Below are 23262 nucleotides of genomic sequence, written 5' to 3' on the forward strand. Positions count from 1 at the left end.
ACCAGCTGCTGACTACAGGATGGACTTGTGTGTGTGTATATAGCGCCATCTACCGTTCTTATGCCTGCTTCGCATTTGCAAGCTAGAACGACATTTTCCCACTGGAAACATTTTCTGAAATAATCTGAGTCACTGGTTGAATGTAGTCCACACCTCTCTGTACAAAAAAAAAGAGAGATATCACGAAACTGAAAAAACGTAAACATGAGACAAAAAGGTTTTAAGACTGATTTTATTATACAAAATAATGTGACAAACTCTTACTCATAAAAATAGGTATGACACATCATGGCTTAACCTACGTGACCAAGTTCTGGGAAAAAAAACCCCAGCTGTGTTTACTTTAATGCTGTGAATTTCTGAATTCTTTCCTTCTGTTTTTGGTTTGTATTGAGCTTATGTTACAGAAATTAAATGCCAATCTTGGAACGCTGCTGTCATGACACTAGGTCCCAAATTATTTTGTTTTTAAACACAAATATCATGTCAGTATCTCTATAAAATGTAACTTTGACCTGACAAATGTCCAAAATATTGCAATAATTCAAAGACAAACTGTAGCTGTAGTATTAAAACATATTTATACCAATTCTTAAGAAACAGCTTTAAAACTGTCCACATGTGAACCAGATTTTCATCTTCCATCAGGTTAAAAACTCTTTCAGGTCCATGGTTCACTGTCATATAAAAAATTTGTGACCATAAATAAAATACAATAAAAAAAATAAACTGGAGCAGATCCAAGCACATAGTTACAAGAAAAAGAAACATAACTTTGCTTATTTATCACTCTGACAAACAAGTCATTTGAGAGTGGTTCCTGAAATTTTCTGTAACCATTTTTTTGGGTTTCCAGTGTTCTGAAAGCACTTTTATAGCTACATCTAACATCAGAGTTTGGGGAAAGCTGTTTGCTAAAGCAACAGTCCTTGTGGAGAAGCACTGAGGTTTACAATTCTCCATACAGAGCCGGCACATTCTGTCCTGATAAGGAGCCTGATAAACATTAAGTGGTAAGGTGCTGGGCGTTTCAGTGGTTCTTGCGTTCTTTGTCCAGAGAGACTTGTCACCATCTCTTGATATTTTCCCCAACGTTCATTTCACTCCTGGCTGATAAACAGCAACAAGCAATGAGGCATCACCAAAGCTCACACTTATGTTTAGGGTTCATGGGAGCATCTGCTTTGCAGCCAAAGTGCTTTGAGAATTCATGTGAATTGGAGATGGTGCCGATGACTCTGAATCTTGATGGACTGTGAGGATCTGTGATTACGCCCTCGTGTGAGCTCTCAGCTGTCCTGACAGAGCACCATACCTGCAAAAGGATAAACAGACACAATGTAAGAAATCAATGTTTTCATTACTTGTCATGAAGTGTTTTTGTGGTAACTAATTTAACATAACCTGTCTATGATACATTTATGTTTGGGCATTTTTCTATTCTGATACTTGAGTGTGATGCTTGAGCTCCACTGTGCAGGATGATGTATGTGCAGAGTTTGACACTACAAGACTGTTTTCACATTCACTTGCCTGCTTTAAATCCCAAGTGTAACAAGTGTACATATGGTTTTTTAGCCAGTCACAGTCCAGTGTGCACAAGTGGCAAGTGGAACCGTGAAGCATCCAACACACATATGCTTTTTTCATTGATTCTGGATTTTTCAGTGAGGGATAAGGAGCAGATCTGATTTAAATTTTTGACAATTTACATTTTTTTTGGTGGAAAAAACATTTCAGACATGAATTATTTTACCAAGCATAATATTTTCATGTATAAAACATGTCTAACATGGCAGGGAGTAGTCCTAGCTTGTCGACAGTATGATCAAGTCAAATAAAAGAATACACTGTGACTGATACAAACCTGGGCAAACCCGACAAAAAACAGCTGATGGTTTGTCATTCCCAGGGCAGGCAGTGTGGCCTCCTCACCGTTCTTTTTGATCCAGTTCACATAAGCCTTCGAGGCAAGAAAAGATCAGGTTACACACACGCAATCACTGTTTTGCTCTGCACATGGAAAAGCATACAGTAATATAGACAAAGAAAACAGAAGCTCGACTTCAGGTTGTTCTTCTGGCTAACATTTACTTTTTAATGCGGTATGCTTTTACTTCAATATGATTTGATCATCTGCTTCACAGCCTATGATCTTTCATTACATGGAAAGAATGTGTGCATGTGAAGGAGTAACCAGAGGCTGACAAGGCCACTCATAACCACCTGTCGCATTTCCAGGCTTCACTGTAAACCAGACAACCTGCTTTTTCCAATACAGATTAATGGACGTGATCCACAACAGCTTTAACAAATAAACTAAAGCAGGGGATTAATCTGAGATCTGTGTGATAGTTTTTACGACCTTGAAAACGTGCAATCCGACTACTCTGCCTAAGGTAACAATGCTGTTCGTTTACATCAGCGACAGAAAGCCATATTTCCCCCCATGTTCTAATCCTCCTCCTCGCATACAGAAAATATTCAAGGTGAATTCTACTTCCTATCTGACATCAGCTCAGACCTTGTAGGCAGCTTTGAGTCCACCGTTGTCAGCAATATTCTCTCCCAGGGTGTGTCTTCCATTCAGAGGCTCCTGGTTGATGCTGTAATTTCCGTACTGCTCCACCATGCACTGAGTCTGCTTCTTGAAGGCCTCCACGGACGAGTTCTTCCACCAAGGACGCAGGTTTCCATCCTTGTCGTATTCCCTCCCTGTTCAAATGAAAGAGTTTTATTATAATATTACTGTATTCTCTGGCAAGTTCCGCTTCATTTTTTATTGCACATCTTAGTATTAGAAGAGTCACATTAATTGTCATCCTCATTAATGCAAATTGTTTAAAAAGATTATACATTTTTACCAACCTTGGTCATCAAAAGCATGTGTCAGCTCATGTCCCATGACTACACCTATACCACCAAAGTTAAGAGCTCTGAAGAAAAAAAAAAAAAGAAAAAGAAACATTTGGAAATTTACATGTGCCACAGCATTTAATCCCAGATAACAACTTTTATACATCTGTGTCACCTAGACCGCAAGCCGACATGTTAGGAAGTGCACTTATTTGCCTACTTTCCAAGAGCTAGATAAGAAGACTGATAACAGATTCATATCTGTCTGTCCAGCCACTCAGTTTAACTTAGTGTAGAAACTAGAAACAGCTCGTCTGGTTCAAATTCTGCCTACCAGCAGCGCTAAAGCTCATTTATTGACACGATATATCTTGTTTAGTCTGTATAAAAGCCAGACTGCTCTATGGGAGTTTTGTCATCATTGTGACATTACTGCGTGTCTTGCCGCTCACATCTCAGATTAGTTTGGAATATTGAAATAAAATGAATGAATAAAGAGAAACAAAATGGCGGTTCAATCTGTTTACCAGTCTGTGTCTACACTACACCACAGGACTCTAATGTCTAATTAAAAAACAGCTGCTAAATCACATTTTCTGTGGATAAAGCGGGATGGTTTTTTTTTTTACATAATTGTACTGCTGTTTTACTTCTGTGGTGTTTTAATATTATCTTTGTTCTGTACTGCTTGGATGCTTTTATTAGCTTAAAGAATAGGTTCACATTTTTTTCAAATCAGACTTTAAACATGTTCTCTTGTCAATGTGAACACTGAAACAGTTTTTGCTTGCTGTAATCTGGTCATTGACAGATCATTTCCTAACATGCTTGTATCTTGTAAATGTAAGTAAGGGGAAAAAATTCACAGTCTTTGTTTTGTTTAAACATATATTTATTAAAATATATTAAGTTTAGAAGCTAATGACAGGCTTCAGCAGTCTGCATTAGACCAATCATGTGGCTACCTACCAAAGATAAAGTCTATTTAGCACAGAATTCCTTGAGTTTCCGCAGTGTTTGCTTGCTGACCTGCAGCAGAGGAATAGTAACAAAATGCAGGAATTCACGACTAACACTTTAGGGTGCATTTTTTGCACATAATGACGACTATGGATTTCCCCCCATTTTTTACACTGAAAGCACATTAATAGTGGATCTCTGAATGAGTATAAACAGAAGGAATGATCAGAGAAACAAAACCTTTTTAGTGTTTATATGGGCACCTATCTTGTGTGACCATTTTCCATGCTGGTGGACAGTGAAGTTGTAGTCTGCTCTATTCCAATAAAATCCATCCAGCGTGATTTATAAACTTGAGGTGCAATGTAGGAGACCTACTTGGGCCAGGATCGACTATAGAAGGGAGCCTGAAGTATTCCCGCTGGCAGAACCATCTCATTCTTGGTTGGGTTGTAATATGCATTCACAGTTGGCGGGGTCATGCTCCACCTGCAAAAACACGAAACAAAGAGCCACCACATGAGACCGACATCAAGGTCACAACACATTTACAGTATTGATTCTGCCTGGTCTCCTGTGCCAGGCTGACTACAGATCAGTTTGGAAGGGAACCCTGATCTGCCCCCCTCCCCTGTAGCATAATTAGAGACAAGGATCAGTTCAGCTGAGAGAAGTTGGTTGCCTGGGAACATTTGTGGATGGGAGCACTATTCGGCTGAGTCAGTACAATGGGAATGTGTTCCCGTCTGAGCGTGCAACCTTCTCTCTGGCAAGAGGGGCAGTGGGCATGAGGGTTAAAGGGAGCAACGCACTGGTTTCTATTGGGGGTTTTCCTCAGCTGGTCCGCTGTCACTCTGGCTGAGAAGTTGTAATACTGCATGACATTTTGGAAGTAGAGCTGTGACACCACCTCAAACTGAAAGAGAGGAGAAAAGGTCAGTGCTTTAATGAGGCAAAATGAGACGTTATGTGATAACTGAAAGTGACAACGGTTCGGGCACATAACACAGTTCCATGTTTACCTACATCATTAAACACTTTGTCCAGCTTTGTGCCGTTCATGATGAACTCTGGATACCCGACCATGTTGTATATTGCATCTGCCTGTGAAAGATGGCATTTTAAAAAAAACTGTAAAAGACACATATTCACACCAGGTGGCAGTGCTGTATTTCTCAGTTTCTCACGCCACTTCAGCACAGAAACCGCTCATCAGACCTCACTTCAGACATTAATGTCCCCCTAAAGCTGCAGCAGGAAAACTTCCTGGGAAAGAAATACACAGCCAGATCTTTCTCCCACCTTTTCTTTTGCTGCTTTTTTTGTTTCCGAGTCCATCCAGCTCACATGCTTCAGGCCGTCCTCAAAAGCCCATTTAATTTCTGCAACCATATCTTCAGCCTGAAGCACAGAGGACACAGAGGAGAGTCAGAAGCACATCATCTCACGCAGCGGGAGCAGCTATTGTGCCACGAAAAACTTACAATGGCCTTGCTGTCCTCAGCAAAGGTGGCTTTGACAAACATGGCTCCAAGAGCAAAGCCCAGGGCGCTGTCGGTGTCGCTGACACACAGCTTCCAGCGTGGAGTGCAGCTCTGCAACATCAAATCAACACATCAAGACATGCACACATCCTCATATCCTCTTACACTGCTAGATATAATCGTTCTATTTGGAAAGTGTGTTTTTTTTCAGTGTGTGAGAGTTCATTCAGCCCACGCTGTATGCTTCAATTACTCACTTCCTATATTTCCTGGAGAGAACATGACTAACCTAGATGAACGTGAGACGGTTTGTTGCATTCAGCTGTGGGATGCATGTGTAGGTGGAGAGTAGTGATAGTGAAACGGTAGCGACATGAAAGCCAGACAGTGAGAATGTTTCTAATGAAACTACTCATTCTACAAATACAACAGCTATTCCTCCCTGTACATCCCGGTGATAGTTTGGCGACTCTGCCAATCTGTTCCTGCTTTAGGCCCACTGCATGCTGGGACAGGCATCACCCCACACCACCCCACCCCACCCCCACAACCCTTAGAAGGATAAGAAATGAAAATAGCAACCCACACTTTGTTGGCTGTATGTTTATGTTGCCGTTAAGAAATACATTTTTAAGAAATCAATACAAAATAATACCGGCAGAGCTGTGTTGGTTTTCATTTAGTTATCACAGGTTTTTGGGAAATAAACAACACAAAAAACATGAACCATCGCTACCGCTGTTAAAAAATCTTTAACATTAATACATTTTTTTTGCAAAAGACTTAAATAGAATGAAGTAGAACAGTAAGGAATAAGAGCCACTGTGGAGAAGATTAATCTAACAAAGAAAATTAACACAAATAGAAAATGAGAGAAAATGGTTGCGATCTTGAGAAACGTATAACCTCTGTGCCCACTGCTTATGAAGAAACAGTGAGCTGTTATCTCTCTGTAGGCTGAGAGACACAGTGTTCTCCGTAAAGGACAGAGTGCTGTGGGTTTTTTTTTTGTAGACAAAATGGAAACAACAGGACAACCCACATGCTAACTCTTGGTAAGTTTACTCTAAAAACAAAACCGAGGCGACCACCAGAACACCAATACAGTGTGAATGAATGACGGGGAGGAGTGAATTCAGTGGGGAAAAAGAAATACTAACAAGATACTCATTTACAAATGGATGGTGAGAAAGGGTCCTATATGACAAAGTTATTATCGGGTGAAAGGAAGGACAAGGACAAATGGAGCTGCATGTATACGTAGATAAAAAGGAACAAGGTCACCATGAGGAAATGAGGAGTATTCTGAGCAAGCAAAGTTGTAAAATCTGCTTGGGCACATAGGCACAGATGGAAAAAGTGACACAGCTGCACTCTCACATAAAACAGATGTACAAAGAGACACATAGAAAGTTTTAGGTTTGTTATTACAGCTTGACCCCAGTGGAAAACAAGGCCGAGGAAACAGGATCTTGCTCAGATAAGAGCTGTGGTCACTGGAGCCTTCACAGTCAAACAGTTTTTCACTAAGAAGGAAGTAAAACTTGCTGCAGAATCAACGCAAGGCACACAAAGACATGAATTAATGTCTGAACATCTTCAGCACTGTGTCTAATTAAAGGGTCATTTCACCAGGTTTTCAAAAAAAATCATTTTCTCATTTACCTGTAATGTGGTGGTATCTTGCAGCACGGATTGTTTTGGTTTGATTTACTGTGGATTTAAGATATCTGTATCAGAGATTCCTGCCTCCACTCCAATACAGTGGAGCTGAATGGAATTTTTTTTTTTTTTTTTTGCACTTAAAAAATTCAACAGTGACGTTTCTCTCCAGAAACAACGCCCTAGTCTACTAGGACTAGTTCCAATAAAAACTGTTTACAGCAAGGTCGGTGCATTATCTAGAGAAAGCAGGTCTCTGTTCTTGGAAAGACATGTTGCTATTGAATTTTTAAATGCCTCGAACGCCACAAGTGAAATTCCATTCCTCACTATTGTATTGGGATGATGGCCAAAGTCACAGAGGCCAATCTCTAAATCCGGGTATGAAAGGTCCAAACTATCTGCAGGGCTGGATATAACTAGAGGTAAGTGAGAACGTTTTTATGAACCAGGCGAGCTGAACCTCACCACTTTTAATTTTTTACTTGGAGCGTGTTTAATCACAGTGCAAGGACAGGATCTGAAGAGTATAATCACAGTTTTTCCTTACTGTGAACAAGTGTTTGCATTTTACAAAAAGCCTCCTGTTCAGATGTGGTAAACAACTTACTTAGACTCATTTATTTCAGTTTCAGTTATAGTTTGGGTTCAATTACTTTTCAAACACAAGGGCCTGCTCATGATCTTTCCTTGCATTCTTTCTTATTAACCCCTTTCATACAGCCTGTTCAAGGTGGGAATGTTGCGCCTTTATTCCGCCTCGCCATTCTGTATAAAAAGGTATGGACATGGAATGAGGGGGAATCATTGTTCCACCTTTAACCCAGCAGCAGTGTTCGCCACAGAACTGAAAAGACATCTGCGTAGAAGGGAGGCAATTTTGATTGTGGAAGGCTCTATATAAACAAAAATTGAATTGAGCTGAATTGAATTGAGAATCGGCACATAGGGACAGGCACCAACGCTGTAGTGTTACATGCGGCATCTGTGAATGCACAACGGCGGCATGCTATCTAAAACCACACACCGAGATGGTATCACACCGGCTTTGTTCGGTTCAGTGTAAATAAGCAAAGCTGACACTATAACGGGTCTTCCTAATGGCAATACGGTGAAATCATAGAATCACAGAAAAACAGCAAAAAGCACTGGCTGATAATTTACAGTTCTTGTGCGGTCTCGTCACAGTGAGGGGAAAATTCTGCTTCTCTTTTGGTGCCAATTTTCCTTTATCTGCGTTCCGTAAAGATGAGTCCTCTCCTGTGTTTCACACGCAAGAACAAGAGCTCAAGTGAAAAGTTGTCTAAACCCAGCTGTTTGGCTTTGGGCCATTTCCTCTGCCATATATAATGGACTTCTAAATACTTCAGACTGGAGCCAATAGCATTTTTTCTAGTGATTCAATTAGTTTTCCTATGCCTGATACCTTTAACTTGGTTTAAGTCAAAAGTAGTAAAAGAATAACAAAGCAGCAACCGAGATGCTTGTGTTCAGCTCACAGACTTGCTAAAAATACATTATCTGGATGAGAATCTGCCAGCAGGTCAAACATTTACAGTTTATTGCTTTTTTTCCACTTTTTATCTGCTTAATCCCACCTCTGCGTTTGAATCCATCTGTGTCATGCTGGATTATAGTGATTTTAAAGGGTGTGAATCTTCGTCTCTTACCTTTTTGGTTCCATACATGACCTCGAGGAAGCGCTGCTCGGCATCCTGGAACCTTTGGTCCAAGATGGAAACCATCTTCCTCACCACCTTCATTATCATGTAATTGTTGAGCAGGCTGCAAAGAAAATATGGAACTCATTGTTTTGTTGCTCTCTTCAGTACGGCCTGAATGACTGTGTAAACAGTGTAAATATTTATAAGGTTTAGCTACTGCGTTCCGTTTGATTTATTTTACTGCATCATCATAAATCAGAGTGAACAGATATTTACAAAGCTACGCGTCCACAGCAACACTCACACGTAACTGGAAAAACTATTAAGTATTGCTAAGTATCTGACCTTTTATTTGTTTTAGTTATAAGGTCAGACACTTTCTGGAGGTATTCCTTGGCATAAACAACCACGGGTTCCGACTCGTTGAGCGGCACAGGATTAAACACTTGGGTGAGGTATGGCATCCAGTCCACTGCAGGAGCCAGAGTCTACAAAGGCAAAGACAAAACACACATTAAAAACAAACATGGAGACACGCTGAAAAAAGTCTGAACACAAGCATGTATAGGTTCCTTTCACTCCAATAATCCAACTTTCTACTTCCTTTGATACAGAAGTATTACAGTCATGATTTGTAGAAAATAATTTGTACTGTACACCATTTCTGCTGTTTTATCAAGCGGACACTATCAAACCAGGAGACACTCACTTTCAGGTCCTTGGCCTCCATCTTATGGTAGATAAGCTCTTCGTCCCTTCTCTCCTCCTGAGGGATCGTGATGTTGGCCAGAGTGGTTTCAAAGTCCACGATCTCTTCCATCATCGATCGAGACATCTCCTTGGAGCCGCCCAGAAGAACCCCTAACTCCGTTAGGAAGTTGAGGTATGCTGTCAGATACTGCAAAGTCCAAGTAGGTGGGACAGTGAAGAGGGGGGTAGGCGTGGTTGGGAAGATGCCGGGTGTTTGTGTGTGTAATAAAATTCAGTTAGGAAGGTAATCCTAAACTATGCAAATACAATCAACTATGCAGAGTTTTTTTCCCCCTTAAGCTGAAATATTTCTTTTTTTTTTTTATTTTCCAATTAGAAATTAGCCCTTGGGTATTGTCAGACTCTTACCAAAATTAATTTGTTTCGTTCTAATTACAGAAAACTCCATTTCTGGATTAGCTGACAAGCTGCGTCCAACTCTGTACACACATTTTGAGTTTAACTTCAGTGGAACCGCAGTAATGCGGTAAACAATTTGTTCACAGTACCTTTTCATTTGCTGTTTTGTTGAGGTAGTAATCCCGTGAAGGTAGTCCAAGGCTGGACTGATCCACCTGGAGGCAAGAGAAATATCCTATGACTTTTAGTTCACCCTCCATTTCAATACCTCACAAACAGCCTTTTGTTTTCATTCCTCCAGCATGCAGGCTAAAAACAGAAGCACCCAAAGATTATATCTTTACCATGTTACAGTCACATGACTAGACTGAAGGAACGAACTCTCACTGGCTCTATGAATTTAAGTCCACTTTGATAATGACTGGATTGTTTTATCAAAAATAAAATCTGAACTTAAAAGTGAATGTAGGTTTACTGGAATATTGATCAAAGAAGTCAGTGCACTGTCTCAGAAATGCAAATAATTACATACAACTGTTCAAATCAGTCACAGCTATGGCCTGCATACATATCTCTGACCCTCTCACCTGGATGATGTTACTGTTGGAGTTTTTGGAGTCGGTGCTGACAAACACGGTGAAGAAAGGTGAGGTGCGATAGCTGGCTGACACTGTTCGCAAAACTTCCTGGAAGTTGTTCTTGTCCCAGGGTCCGGTTAGGGCCCATCCTCCTATCTAAGACAGACAAGGTTTAAGCAGACACTCGGAGACTGCCGGACACAAGGAAATGAAGAGCAATTTCAAATGATGAATGTGTCTGATGTTTGACCGCTTTAGGAAATAAACATACCTGGCTGATTAGCTCCTGTAGTGGCTTAGCTCCTAATTCCTCAATCTTGGCCTCATTCATGCAGGCCTGATAATATCGCTGGGCCTTTTCCTCAGCCTTACTCAGACCTTTCATCGTCGTGTTTTCTGCCCAAATAAAGATATAAGATAAATTGAATGAATGAAAAACAAGCTGTTGGAAAATGAGTACGTCTTTGCCTGAGGCAAAGGCAGCTGAAGTCACTGAACAGAACTCAGACAAGGATCCTTACCTAATAAATGCTTCATTACAAGCATGTTGTGCTCCCAGAGGTTGCTGAAAGGTCCCCAGCGGGACTTGCCCTCAGGGAGGGGGTTGTTCTTCACCCAGCCCCCACAGGCAAAGCTGTAGAAGTCATGGCAGGGGTCTATGGATCGGTCCAGGGCTCCCATTACCGCACTGGCCACAGTAATACATGGCTCTGTAAGGCACAAGCCAGGGTGAGCTGCACAACAAAAGATTTTAAAAAGAGAGGAGGTTAAATTCATAGATAAGCCACTTGTGAACACTCAACTTTATCAGCCCGCTAGCCCCAAGGGAAACACTTTCTCTTAGAAAAAAAAAACATTTTTTAAGGACCACAGTGAAAAATAGGAGAATATTTCATGGTGGGAATCCAAATACATCTGCGGGTTTTCAGACCATCTGGAAACTATTATTTCATAAGAGGTAACAGCCAAGATATACAACCTGAAGGGAATATTTCTCCATGTAAACGTCCTTTGGAAATAAATCAGCTGAAACGGATGGTTGACGATCTTGTGTTTTTGTAGGAGGCAAACTATTGCCAACTGATTAATACGTAGACAATCGATTAACAGATGAGGGTGAAGGAGTCTGGATCACTTCATCCAAATGTCTCGGGACTCCAGTTTAGGTCAGTCACTTTCATTTGAAAGGGTGTTTAACTGGCTGGCCTTCGCTCCTTGGCTGGCGTTAGAGCTTAAATGTGACTTCCAAAAATACTTTAACTAGACTAGAGGGACAGTGCAGGGGCTTTTTCTTGGTGTGTGTTACTTTTTAAAGTCTGTACACAAAAGCAGAAATGTAAGTGTTAGTCATTGCAGGGCGCAGAGTGAAATCCCAAGGTACAGCTCACCTTTAATCACTGGAAAGACTTTGACCATACGCCCATATAAGGATATGAGACAAAGACGGAGACAAAGTTATGAGCTGTGATGAGGTTAGTACCCCAAGGAGAATTCATCCTTGTTCCTTTTATTATTTGTGAAATCTGACATGCGGTTCTGAATGGGAGGAAGTGGGCTTAAGTTTCCCATGGTAAATTTGAGGAAACCAACACAGATGTGACGTCGCCTGGATGTGATGGTAAATGCACAAGCCCTTTTTCCGTGATGAACAAGCTCAGGGGAGAGATTTAGAGATGTTTTTAGGCAGCTTAGCTGAAGGTGAGGCTTTGGTTTAAAAAAAAAAAAACGCATACACTGAATTAAATGCCACAGTCCTATTCAGGGGGTGGGAACTACTTTGAGTTGCTTGGTAGACTCAGGGCGCCGTTACCAGTTTATTTAATCAAGAGATATTGTCCACATTTGTGTTTTCTCTGTGACCAATCGATTGGTTGAGGAGTCAGTCAACCAAGACTTTCTTCAGCTGACTACAGCTCCAGTGATATTTTTCACCTGTTTATAAAATATATTTATAAAATATAATATCATAACAATTATACTTCCCCATAGGGCTGATTTATTCTCGGAGGACACTTTATCACTTTGCTCTCACATACATCCAGCTTTGATGATGGGAAAAAACACTGTTTCTAAAAGGCTGTAAAACAACAGTTGGTTACAAGAACTGATTTCTGTCACACATTTGGAAAAACTTTTGCTGTGTTTAACATGTAAAAAAATTCTCACTCTACATGCGAAAAAACCTGGGCACCTCTTTTGCACATCTTGAGACAAGCTGACAGTTGACTGTTAACCTTGTCAGCAAAAGTGATATTCATTAAAGGACTAGCTTTACATTGTGGGAGAGCAAGATGTGAAAATCAAAACCACTCTCATATCTGTTTGCTAAATATGAAGACGTCATCAAAAAAGGGGGAACAACAAGCCTAGACTTATCCAAAGGTAATAAATAGGACAAAACAGAGTTTCCTGAGGCTACTTCACAGAGAGCAAAGGAGTTTCTCTGTATAGGTCACAGTGGAACAGAGTTTAAATAGAACTTTGAACTCACTCTGTTTATAGAAGACTCCAGTTGTGATAAGAGATATGAACAGGCCCACAGACACGACACACATTAAAAACAGCACCCTCTTCTCTCTTTGAGTCCTGTCTGCACAGCATGTGGGACCACGGCCACGGAGCAGAGTCACCTGCATTAACAAAGAGGAAAAAAAACTCTTTAAGTGGTTCATTAAATCCTGCACATCAAATGTGATAAGTTTGAAGGCTTTTAGCACGGTTAATAGACATATAATCACTGAAAATCAGCTTTAAAATACATAAACATATACACTTAATATTGTTACAGTGCTGAACTAATAGTGTGGAAAATATTGTGCAGTGAAGCAGGGATCTGATGACAGGTTTAGTTTCAAAGCACAATGGCTTCTCTATCATGGCCCTTTCAACACTCCCACACAGAAAAGGGTAAGCATTCTTCTTTTGTTCCCTCACTTCTAGTTTAACATGCACTCGCGAGGAGCATTTTCATTTTGGCCCAGACTGGGAACAAGACACACTAAGCCCGCTGAACCATATCTGATGCTTTTGTGGTTCACTTGTAAAGGATGGGGAAGTCAAACCAAAGGAGTCAACCAAGGAGAACAAACAGAAGTCACCTGTTTCCTCCAGATAAATAGAGCAAAACGTCTCAGAAAATAACAACGTACAAGAATTTACATTGATCACAACATTAAAGCCAGTTGCCATTAAAACCAGTTTTAATGTTATATATTCCAGCAGACACTGGACTAGAGGTGGGGCACACCCTGGACAGGTCTACCACAGGGCAGACATATAGGGACAAATAGGCATTCAGGCTCACATTCATACCTAGGGGCAATGTCTTTGGACTGTTGGGGGAAGCCGGAGTGCCAAATCAATGATCAGTGCAGTGGATCTTATAACAGGACACCCTGCTACTCCACTTTTTCTACTGACTGTTGCTTTAGTTAAGGCTGCCAAGGAACTTTATTTCCTACAGGAATGATTCCAGGGGTCACTCACAAATCATTCACAGGGCTCATCTAGTATTCGAGCGAGTCTGCGAGTATCACCGCTGTAAATAAATGCCAGATCTTGGACCTCATATATTTATTCTGTGGAAGTCAATTATCAGACTAAATGTGACCTAAGCAAATGCCAAAACCACAGTGGCTTCTTAATCTCAGGACCTCAACATGTTTGGTTGGTTGGTGTGTTGGTTTGGACCGAAACTGTGTTTCTGAGCGTAACTGAGAGAATCCAAGTCCAGTTTATCTCATTCTCTGGAAACCAGAGTCTGCCAACCTGAAAATCACAGCAAATGAATGAAGGCAGAATCATGTCAAAGTCTTGAATTCGAGCACTCTGTCTGGGCTCTTCAGGTACATTCCTGGTCAAACAAAATATCTGAAGAATGACTGCGCTGAAGGACCTCAGCTCCTTGTTCTAAGGTTCAAAAGTAGCAGCAACAGCCTTTACAGTCTATAAAAGTGTTTTGTCATGACATCTTTTAAGGCCATGGTTGTAAACTGTGGAAAAACTTTGTGTGACCAAGCTGTCTGTTGCGTGAATGTAATTTCAGGTATGTCTTGTAAAAGAGATCTTAATCTCAGTGGGAATTTCTGAGTGAATAAAGCTTAACTAACTTGCAGTAAGATAAACCATTATGGATGTTGGATTCGGTTAAGTAACCACCATCATTTTGTTGTAACGACAGCAGTTTTAAAATTGTGAATTTTGTGTCAAGCAAACAGCCACTGACAACCCATAGTTTGTTTTTTCATTCATCTGTTATTCCAGCTAAAATGATTTATGTGTATATTCTGTATTAGAAACGAAGCAATTATACTAAAATCACTAAGCTTCTTTCTTCATGTCAGACCTCAAAGTGCAACCTGAAGCATCTGTTCAGCAGGTTAACCTGTGTAACATGTTTTGAAGACTTTTTTCCAAATTCAGGCCTTCAAAGGAAAACGCGGTCTTTCAGCAATAGGAGACAGAAGGTGGATTGAACATTATATCAAAAGCATCGGCCAACACACCTCAGCCAGGTAAATCAAGTGTTTGATCTACAGTGTTTTAACAGGAACCATTATCAGACTGGACCAATGCATGTTGAACTGATTATGACCACATGCCCCAGTTAAAACTTTTCAAAACAGCAACTATGGAAACACAGAATTAGTAGATGCTGATCAAAGCCATTTTTTAAGTAGATTTTTTTTTAAAGGTTAAGATTTTTTACATGACAGCAGTGTTGTTTCTCACAAGGCGTGTAGCCTTAAAAGACCCATGCATTTTTCCTATGTACTGTATTATGATACAGTGCTGACAGTAACACATTTGTTTATTTATAGCACAAGACGTTTGCATGTTTACCTGCAAGGGTGATGACGGATAGATTTCGTCACCGGTGGAGTCCACCAGGTCTTCCTCATCGAGCGTGGCTCTTTTATACGTTGACATCTGAAAAGTCAAATGCAGAAAAGACTCCCTCAGTGCTTCCATGCTGTTTCAAGACCCTCGCCACTCTCTCACTGAGGTGTGTGAAAGAGCGTTTTATGTGTGATGTCTATTCCTCAGCAATCTCTGAAGCTCTTTAAAATCCATCAGGAGAAATCTGGTTTGTCAGGTTGGAGTTCTTCCACTCATACACTGAGCTGGCTCACAAAAGGTTTGTCAGTCTCCTCCTTTGAAAAGAATGTCTCTGCTCCCTTCAACGCCAACACCACCTCTCAAAGACCCCATGGCGACTGGCAGATAACCCTGGGGGCAAACGTCACAATAACAAGAACTGCCTCCTACCAAAAGTCTTAGTGAAATTTCCTTGTGGTTTCTTTCTTCCTCTTTACCCATTTCGTGGCTCTTCCTAGGATAAACCTTTTCTGGACTTCCTCCTCAGCCCAGTCTATGCAAACACGGCATTAGAGAAGACGGAACTAGTGAAAAACAGGAAGGAGCACTGACTAGAGCGACTTACATGACTGAGAGTGAATGTGTGGAAGTGATTGTGTTTTTTGTGAAAGTGTGTGTGTGTGTGTGTGTGTGAGTGCATTCCCAAATGTGGTTTCAGTTAGACTTAGGGAGGGAACTTCACAGATGTAGTTTACACCCAGCGTCTTTTCTATAGGACGTGAAACACTTGCAGGAGGAGCCTGGAAAAGAATCTCCTCCTCCCACTACATGCTTGTAGTGGCTTACCATGGTAACCGTTACCTGATAGGCACGACTGTCAGTTCTTGTCCTGTTTAACCCCTCACCCACAGGGCCACTAACACGACGTCCAAACACTGCTTTTTAAATAGTTTAGGCCTCATTAGATGCAAAGACACATTCACAGACCCAAAGAAAAACTGCCTAATCGAGAAAATAAATGCCAGATTAATTGATAACGGAAAGAAAATCGTTTCGTTGCAGCCCTATATAAACACAATGTGGTTTGTTGACTAACACTGAATTTAAACAAACTTTGTTTACAAGAAAACTGACCCAGGGCAGCTTCAACAAAGTTCCTATAGGTGAAAATAAGGCAGCACATAAGACACTACATGGCTAACACTGAACCGAGGGCAATGATTAACCTCAGCTGTCTGTCAGCCCGATAGAAATATGGCTCACTCCAGGCTGGTTGCTCAATAGAGTGCAGAGGTAAATGTGTAAGGAAAGAATCCCAACTGTATTATGTCCATTTTGAAATATTTTGAGCATACATCACACGTGCAGCCAGACTACACAAAAGAGCGGCTGTCTTCATTCAGTTTCTGCAGTCCGGTCACAGATCCATGCTTTATTTTATTTCCCACTTGTTTCACATAAACATGCCAGAGACGGGGAAAAAAATCATGTTCTCGCCACAAACATTCCAGAGAGTTCCAGGCAAACTGAGAGTACAGATTCCTGTTAAATCTTGTTTTCTATCAGACAAGATGCCGCAAATCAACCCGCGTAACAGCGGGAGGGGGGAAACGCTGTTGGCCTACTCTTAACCCTAAAACAACTACAACAACAGCAACAAATAATATCCCACAAATGTTCAAACACCTGTGCTGGTGTGTTTTTAAGCTTTGGTAAAACCATTAAAAACCCGGACAGCTAAGCCACATTATTGTGAGAGGTGCAGAGAGGCAAATGGGGGAGGGGGGGTGGCAGAAGTAAGAGGACACCAATTGTTTTTAGGACACTTTCAGTTAAATAAATGGTGACCTATAGCTGAGAGCAAGAGGCCTAATGGGGATATTGATGTTTGACTTTTTCTCTTTACAAACACACAAACACACACACACACACACACACACACACACACACTACATTGGCTCCATTAATATTTAACCTACAATTCATGAAAGGATTACAGCTGTTCCACTTAACAAAACATGGGATGTTTACTGATTTACTCAAACTCAATTTACCTTATAAAACAGCTACACAATACAAAAATATCCCCGATATGATCATGTGGTCTGCTACGGTTCATAAATCAGGGCAACAAATAGCACTCTCCACTCCACAGACCGTGTTATTGTCGCACAGCGTACACACACACACACACATTCACTGTTTTTGAGCACTTTCCGGGCATTGGGTTGCAGATGTGCTTGCACATGTTGTCACACAGACTGACCACCCCTGAGCTGAAACCCTGACAACACTGCCTTCCCTTTCCTGTTCATGATATTTAGTGCCTAATATTGTTAGTCACTACTTCTTAGGAAATATGGCCATAAACTTTTGTACATGACGCAGTGATTTAGGATCTCCGTCACTGTATCCCAATCCCGAAACTTCGTCACATATTAACATACTAAAATCTGAGGTCAATAACATGCCGTAAGTTGCTGTAACATTACTAGAGGAAAAGTTTTGTCAAATACCATTTGTAAAAACTGTGACCCGCTGAGGAGTTCCTGTAGAGGCCCTAACTTACTGGAAGTCACGCTAAGTGACAACTGGGAGCCATCTGAAAATACAAAATGATGCAGTTCTCATACTAATTGTCTGTGGTCAAGGTCAGCTCTGGACACTTAGCAGCTGTAAACCTCCCATTGTGTCCTACAGTGTGTGTGAAGACATCTTCCCACAGAAAAGCTGATAGTATACGAGGGGTTAGTATCCCACAATTCTTGGAAGCGACGTGAGGCCACGGCCTCTGAGTAAGGCTGCAAACCACAAACATGCGTCAGTAATTCGTCACTGATCCTTCAAACCAGACGATTATTTGTGGCGCAGGGGCATTCCTCCAAGAATAACCGGAGTATGTTTGTGTTTGGGGACTGGGTGCTGCATGCATATGAGACAAGTGAGAAGAGGACGAGAATTTATAGAAGAGAACAAGAAGAGGAATAGTGTAAAAAAAAAAAAATTAACCTTGATTTACAGGCATGTTTGACGTAAGCTGGCAGTAAACGCATTTTGCATCTAAAGAAAGGCGGCTTATTATATCGCCATGGCAAGCCAGGCAAGATGCTTGGTCTAGATGAGGGCTCAGACCACAGAAGATAAGTAATTAAAGACTACATGCCAAAAACAACCTAGGTGACAATCTGAGCCTCATATTCAGTGTGACAAGATGCTTGACCTAAGTGGCACAAGGCGTGTTTCTGTTGAAATACAGCTTCTGCTTTTAAGCGTTGATAGCTTGCTCTCTGTCACAGAGATGACACACAGACTGCGACGATAAAAGGGAACAACTTCCTCTTCAGGAGCAACACTATCAGTTAACCCTTGTCGTGAATCTCAAGGGAGAAGGCAGGGGTTTGGAAAACATTCCAGAGATACCACAATGCCATATGTAAACATGATCACACTTCAACGCCTCTTACTACAACAAGATTAAACAAGCACAGCACAAAGATTGTTTTTACCTTACCTGCAACACAACATTGCAACTGCACAAGAAGTGCACACAATGCAACTGCATAATGTATAAGGTTGTGCACTGGAGCAACACAAGCTGCCATGTACTGCAACCTCTGACCTGTATGTCAGTTCTTGACCCAGTGCCATTTACAGTATGTGCTTTAGTCTGTAAGTTGACTGTATGTTCACATTATCAAAATTCAGATTCAGATGATGACTCAACATGTAAACATTCAGCTACTAGCCACTGCGGCTCTTATGTTTTATCTTTTTCAGTCCCTTGTGTTTTTGCCTGAGGACCTCAGATAAAGACAGAGTTGTCTCAGGCTTAAGCTCCTGACCTCTGACGTCCACCACTGGAATTTTCTTTCTTTTCACAGTGCAGAGATGTTTCCTTTGGAGAAAACACCCTGATAGTGTTAACAAACCAAAAAAAGAAAAAAAAAAAAGAAAAGCTACTTTCCCAGGCAATCAGCTTTTCTCTGCTTTTACTCTGGAGTAGGATTGTTAACTAAGCTGAGGGACTTTTACCAGAATCATAACACTTTTAGTTTATTTTTAGTCATGTGCGCCCTTTGAAAAAAACAAAATAAAATGATGTAAAATGAAGAGCCTGCATTTCCTCTCACGTGGTCTTTAATATGCCAGCTTCAGCTCTGAAATTCTTCAGATTCTTGGTTGACACAACACCCCTGGTCATTCTTCTGTGCACGTTTCAGGTACTCTGACGTATGTGCAATGATCAAATATCACACAGTCTGGTCTTGTGTCACCATCAGTGTGTCTAGTGAAAGCAGCGCAGGTTTAATGTTTAATCTGCCCCACTAAGGATGCACAGTACAGTATGTTTACTCTGCACACTTGTATATAATAATATATTTCAACTTAACTGATGATATGGGATTTTTTTGCCTTCCCAAATGAAATTTAAATAGCTCCCACTTTCTTTCATCATGATTAAAAGGAGTGGCACATGGTAGCTTGCTTACAATGAGTTATTCACCCGAGGCACAGACAGATACCATGAGATTACCTGTTCCTGCTGTTGTTATGGCGCCCTGCAGCACACTCACGATCACACCTAGGTAATGAATAACTGCAGGGTAAACCAAACTCCCTGAGTGCAACAAATTCCGGGGCCGTGTAATGTTATTAAACCAATCAATCACTCAGGCATTAGCTTGTACACTTAATGATCTGTGTGTTTCATGTCTGCACAGTTATTCAGTTGCAATCAGCCAACTGGTTTGAATTGGTAGCATTGGTCTTTTTTTTTTTGGCATTTTAACCGCTTCATGAGTAAGAACAGCACAAAATAAAGCAGAACCAGTCCTCTGTTCTTAAGAGACAGAGGAAGACGACATGAAACTTCTGTCTGTGATAACAAGAGGCTTCATGTCTTGCCCAGCTGACTTTAAAGCAACACAATTCATATTCTGACAATAAACTGGCTTTGATGAATTATAGCATCTTTGTCAATATCCAACTGCTGTTTCCACTTGAATTTCTGCTTTAGTTGCTTTAATTTCTTCTTCCTGCGAATCATTTTTGTAACTTCAGGTTTTCTGCACTATGTACGTAAAGATTTCATGCTACCATCTTTTTTCCTCCCTTTCAAATGATTAACAAAATGACCCTTTTATACTGTACATTTCAGGTGCACATGTTTTGCCAAGCATGACAGTAACTTTAGAGAAACGCTCAAACAAACCAGCAGATGAAATCTTACACCTGCCACTGATCCTCTCAGCAGATTTATGTTCAAAGTTACTGTTTGCTTTTAAGATATTTTTGACTAATGATCTCTGTCCTGTAGTTGCTTACAGTCTCCCCTCCAAGATCCTGTAAGATAAATGAGCTCACAACAAGCCGAGCTAACATTTGGACAGAGACAGTAAATATTAATTTATGCCTCTGTGACCATTAAATCAAGCAAAACAAACATGCGGCTGTTTTGTGGCTACAGAGTAATTCTGGCTAAGATGTGGTTTTGGTTGTATTTATTGAGCACAGAGGCTAAAATGTTATGTACAGGCCACTGGAAATGATTTAAAAGTTAGCCTGTAAGGTGTTAGAGAAACTTGGTGTTGATGTTGGCTATAACTCACACAAAGTATCCTGAGTATATGTGAAGCTCTGGTGGGAGAAGCCATCTGGGTCTCCAAAATTCCTCCAAAGTCACACAGCAAGTGTGTGAAACTAAGATGTGAAAAAAAAAAAAAAAATAGATGTATCACCTGGAAAAAAAAAAAAAAAGAGTAATGCCATCTTATAGAAAAGCAGCAAAACTTCAAGTCCCAGTTGGGAGGAGATTAAGACACAATGCAGCAACGATAAGGTCACTGAACTTCATGCGAGGTCTCGTAACTGTTCGTTACTCAAGCTGTAGTTATACAATCAAAGAATTACACTAGCTTACTGGGAAATTTCGTTGAGTAAACGCTTGCTTCTCATGTCAACTACCGCACACACGCCAGTAATAATCAATCCCAGCGTAGAACTGAGCACATGTGATGTTGTGTCAGTTCTCAAACAGAGTTTTAAACCCGATTAAACGTTTCGGGATTTGCTCGAACGGCATTTCTGAGTATCGTTTATAGTCAGAGGACGTGCACTTACCCTGCTGTCAGATGGTCCTGGTCGCCGCGGCTGCCGTGACTCCCGTGTGCTTTCTGACGGGGGGACAGTGAGTGAGCCTCAGCTAAAACAACCAAAGAGAGTGCGCTTCACTGTCAAGATAGTTCCCTGAAGGTTTCTCCGCTAAACCGCTACCCCCCGGAAATCAAGTCGCAGTTGCATTGGAAAAAAAAAAACAAAACATAACGACAATGAGATGCAGTGATATGAGAATCTGAAACGGATCTGTTAGTATTTCCTGTGTTATGTGTGAAAAAAGCCACAAAGTGTGATAAACCAATGAGCAGCTTTGGGTTTGAGCACATTTTTATGAACTTACTGGTTGAGCTAGCAAACAGATACCCTACCAAAACAGAACCATGGAAGCATTTGCCCACTTATATTGTCCGCCTCACTTGACAAAATATACTAATTTACCTCACGTTTAAGCACATTTGATGGTCCGTTTTGATTAATGCGTCCAAACCCATACAACTACCCTGCCTCACTTCAAAGCACCTCAGTTCCACAGGTACTGAGCTCACCCTGTCTCTCAGTGCACCCAAATGGGTGTTAATAATAAGCTAAGTACCTAGCTAAATTAACATTAGCTACTGGTTAGCTACTAGCTACTTTCCCATTTAAGTGTTAATGGTACTCAAGAGAGAATGCCAAATAATCAGTTAAATATTCGCTAATAAATGTTAAGTTCCACTCAGAGATGTTTGAGAATTTTAATTTTGTTGTAAGTGTTTAATTTTGCTTTTCATTGTTTTAAGGTTAAACACAACCATTACAGTTGAGTGTAATGGTTATATATATATATATATATATATATATATATATATATATATATATATATATATATATATATATATAACTGCAGCTAGCTAACAGCTAGCTAACAGTTAGCTGGTGACCTTTCATCATTTAAGCTGTTTATGTGCCTCTTTGATAACACTTTGAAGGCCCTGTAAACTATTAACAGTACTACAACTTTAAAGTAAACCAAACATCCCAGCACATGCAATATATAGTGAAGAGAAAAAAAAAACAGAAGCTATGTAAAGTGAAAGTGCTCCCCTGGCCTTAGAGCTGCTTCTACCCTGTAAATATTGATTTTCCAGGCAGAGAGAGAGAGAGCATTACATACTGTGAAAGCACATAGGATGAATTGGGTGTTAAAGCAATCGAAAGTATAGAGCTTTACACATAAATAAACAAAAACAATCAATCATGTTGGATGTTAAAAGGAGCTTCTTAATGAGGCTATCTCAACACATGTGCTATAATCAGGCCAGGGCTATTTGACTTGTGATTTATATGCTAATTAGCTAATGGCTAATGGGGCTGGGAGGATGTACGGAAAGAAAAAAATAATCAGTCAAATAACAGACATTAGCCTGTAGTTGTAAATGTTGAACACTGACTGAGATCGTAAGCCTGTTCAGTTTCTGCAGTTCAGAATTAGGGCTTGCAGTGACATCCAAAGGAGGCCGCAGCAAACAGCAAGGAGCCTTTACTTGATTAAATAAATGTAGAATCAAATCTGTCTGCCTGTCACTTCATAAATTAAGGCCTGCAGTACATGCATGAATTTGGGGACTATGTTAACAGCTAATACAGGGTAGTTGATATTTATGTTTGCAGTGGTGTAAATGCAGTTTTGAGGTAACTTGAGAAAAATTACATTTCATGGTGTTTTATACCTCCAGTGTACAGTTTAGAGAGAAATACTACTTTTCACTACATTTTGTGACCGCTGTAGTTTTTATTTCTTTTTGAAATGTATGTTTTGTGCTGTTTCGTATGTATATTCTTATTAAATTTTGGTTTTGCGCTGTTTCATGTGCATTTTCTTGAGCAGCTTTAAAGGCCAGTGGGTACTACAAACTAGCTCAGGGTATAAATGCTGTGGTATGTGGCATTTCTCCACAATCCTAAACAAAATAAACATTAAATTGAAAAAAAAAAATGTGGCATAGCATATAGTTAGAATTAGCTCCACTTCAG

At 40.5% G+C, this 23262-nt stretch overlaps 1 protein-coding gene across 2 annotated transcripts; it reads right to left on the reverse strand.

The window, feature by feature from the left end:
* Positions 1-215: 215 nt before the first annotated feature.
* ece1 (endothelin converting enzyme 1) lies at positions 216-21277 on the reverse strand. 2 transcript variants are annotated; one of them, XM_041033640.1, is made up of 20 exons: positions 21253-21277; positions 20742-20870; positions 15157-15243; positions 12806-12944; positions 10836-11024; positions 10586-10710; positions 10324-10470; positions 9886-9951; positions 9336-9524; positions 8972-9114; positions 8633-8747; positions 5301-5411; positions 5119-5217; positions 4843-4920; positions 4629-4732; positions 4195-4305; positions 2869-2936; positions 2525-2715; positions 1868-1963; positions 216-1315 (listed from the first exon to the last, which is right to left on the reverse strand). In XM_041033640.1, exons 2-20 carry the CDS (start codon positions 20784-20786, stop codon positions 1139-1141), a joined length of 2280 nt encoding a protein of 759 aa, XP_040889574.1. In that variant the 5' UTR covers positions 20787-20870; positions 21253-21277; the 3' UTR covers positions 216-1138. The 2 variants fall into 2 exon arrangements, with proteins under 2 accessions (XP_040889574.1, XP_040889572.1); XM_041033638.1 differs by having other exon boundaries at positions 10836-11048; positions 21253-21275.
* Between the last annotated feature and the right edge of the window lie 1985 nt (positions 21278-23262).

This window comes from Toxotes jaculatrix, chromosome 3 (genome assembly GCF_017976425.1).
Source record: "Toxotes jaculatrix isolate fToxJac2 chromosome 3, fToxJac2.pri, whole genome shotgun sequence".
Classification (NCBI taxonomy): Eukaryota; Metazoa; Chordata; class Actinopteri; family Toxotidae; genus Toxotes; species Toxotes jaculatrix.

What these genes read in the sequence shown, in the direction of transcription:
- ece1 (XM_041033638.1), bottom strand. Translation starts at nt 20,786, where the DNA reads ATGGCTTCTCCCACCAGAGCTTCACATATACTCAGGATACTTTGT. An exon ending in TGGAGTCTTCTATAAACAGA is followed by an intron (nt 11,049 to 12,805) that starts GTGAGTTCAAAG and finishes TTTGTTGTGCAG; the next exon opens with CTCACCCTGGCTTGTGCCTT. An exon ending in ACAAAACAGCAAATGAAAAG is followed by an intron (nt 9,525 to 9,885) that starts GTACTGTGAACA and finishes TGGACTTTGCAG; the next exon opens with TATCTGACAGCATACCTCAA.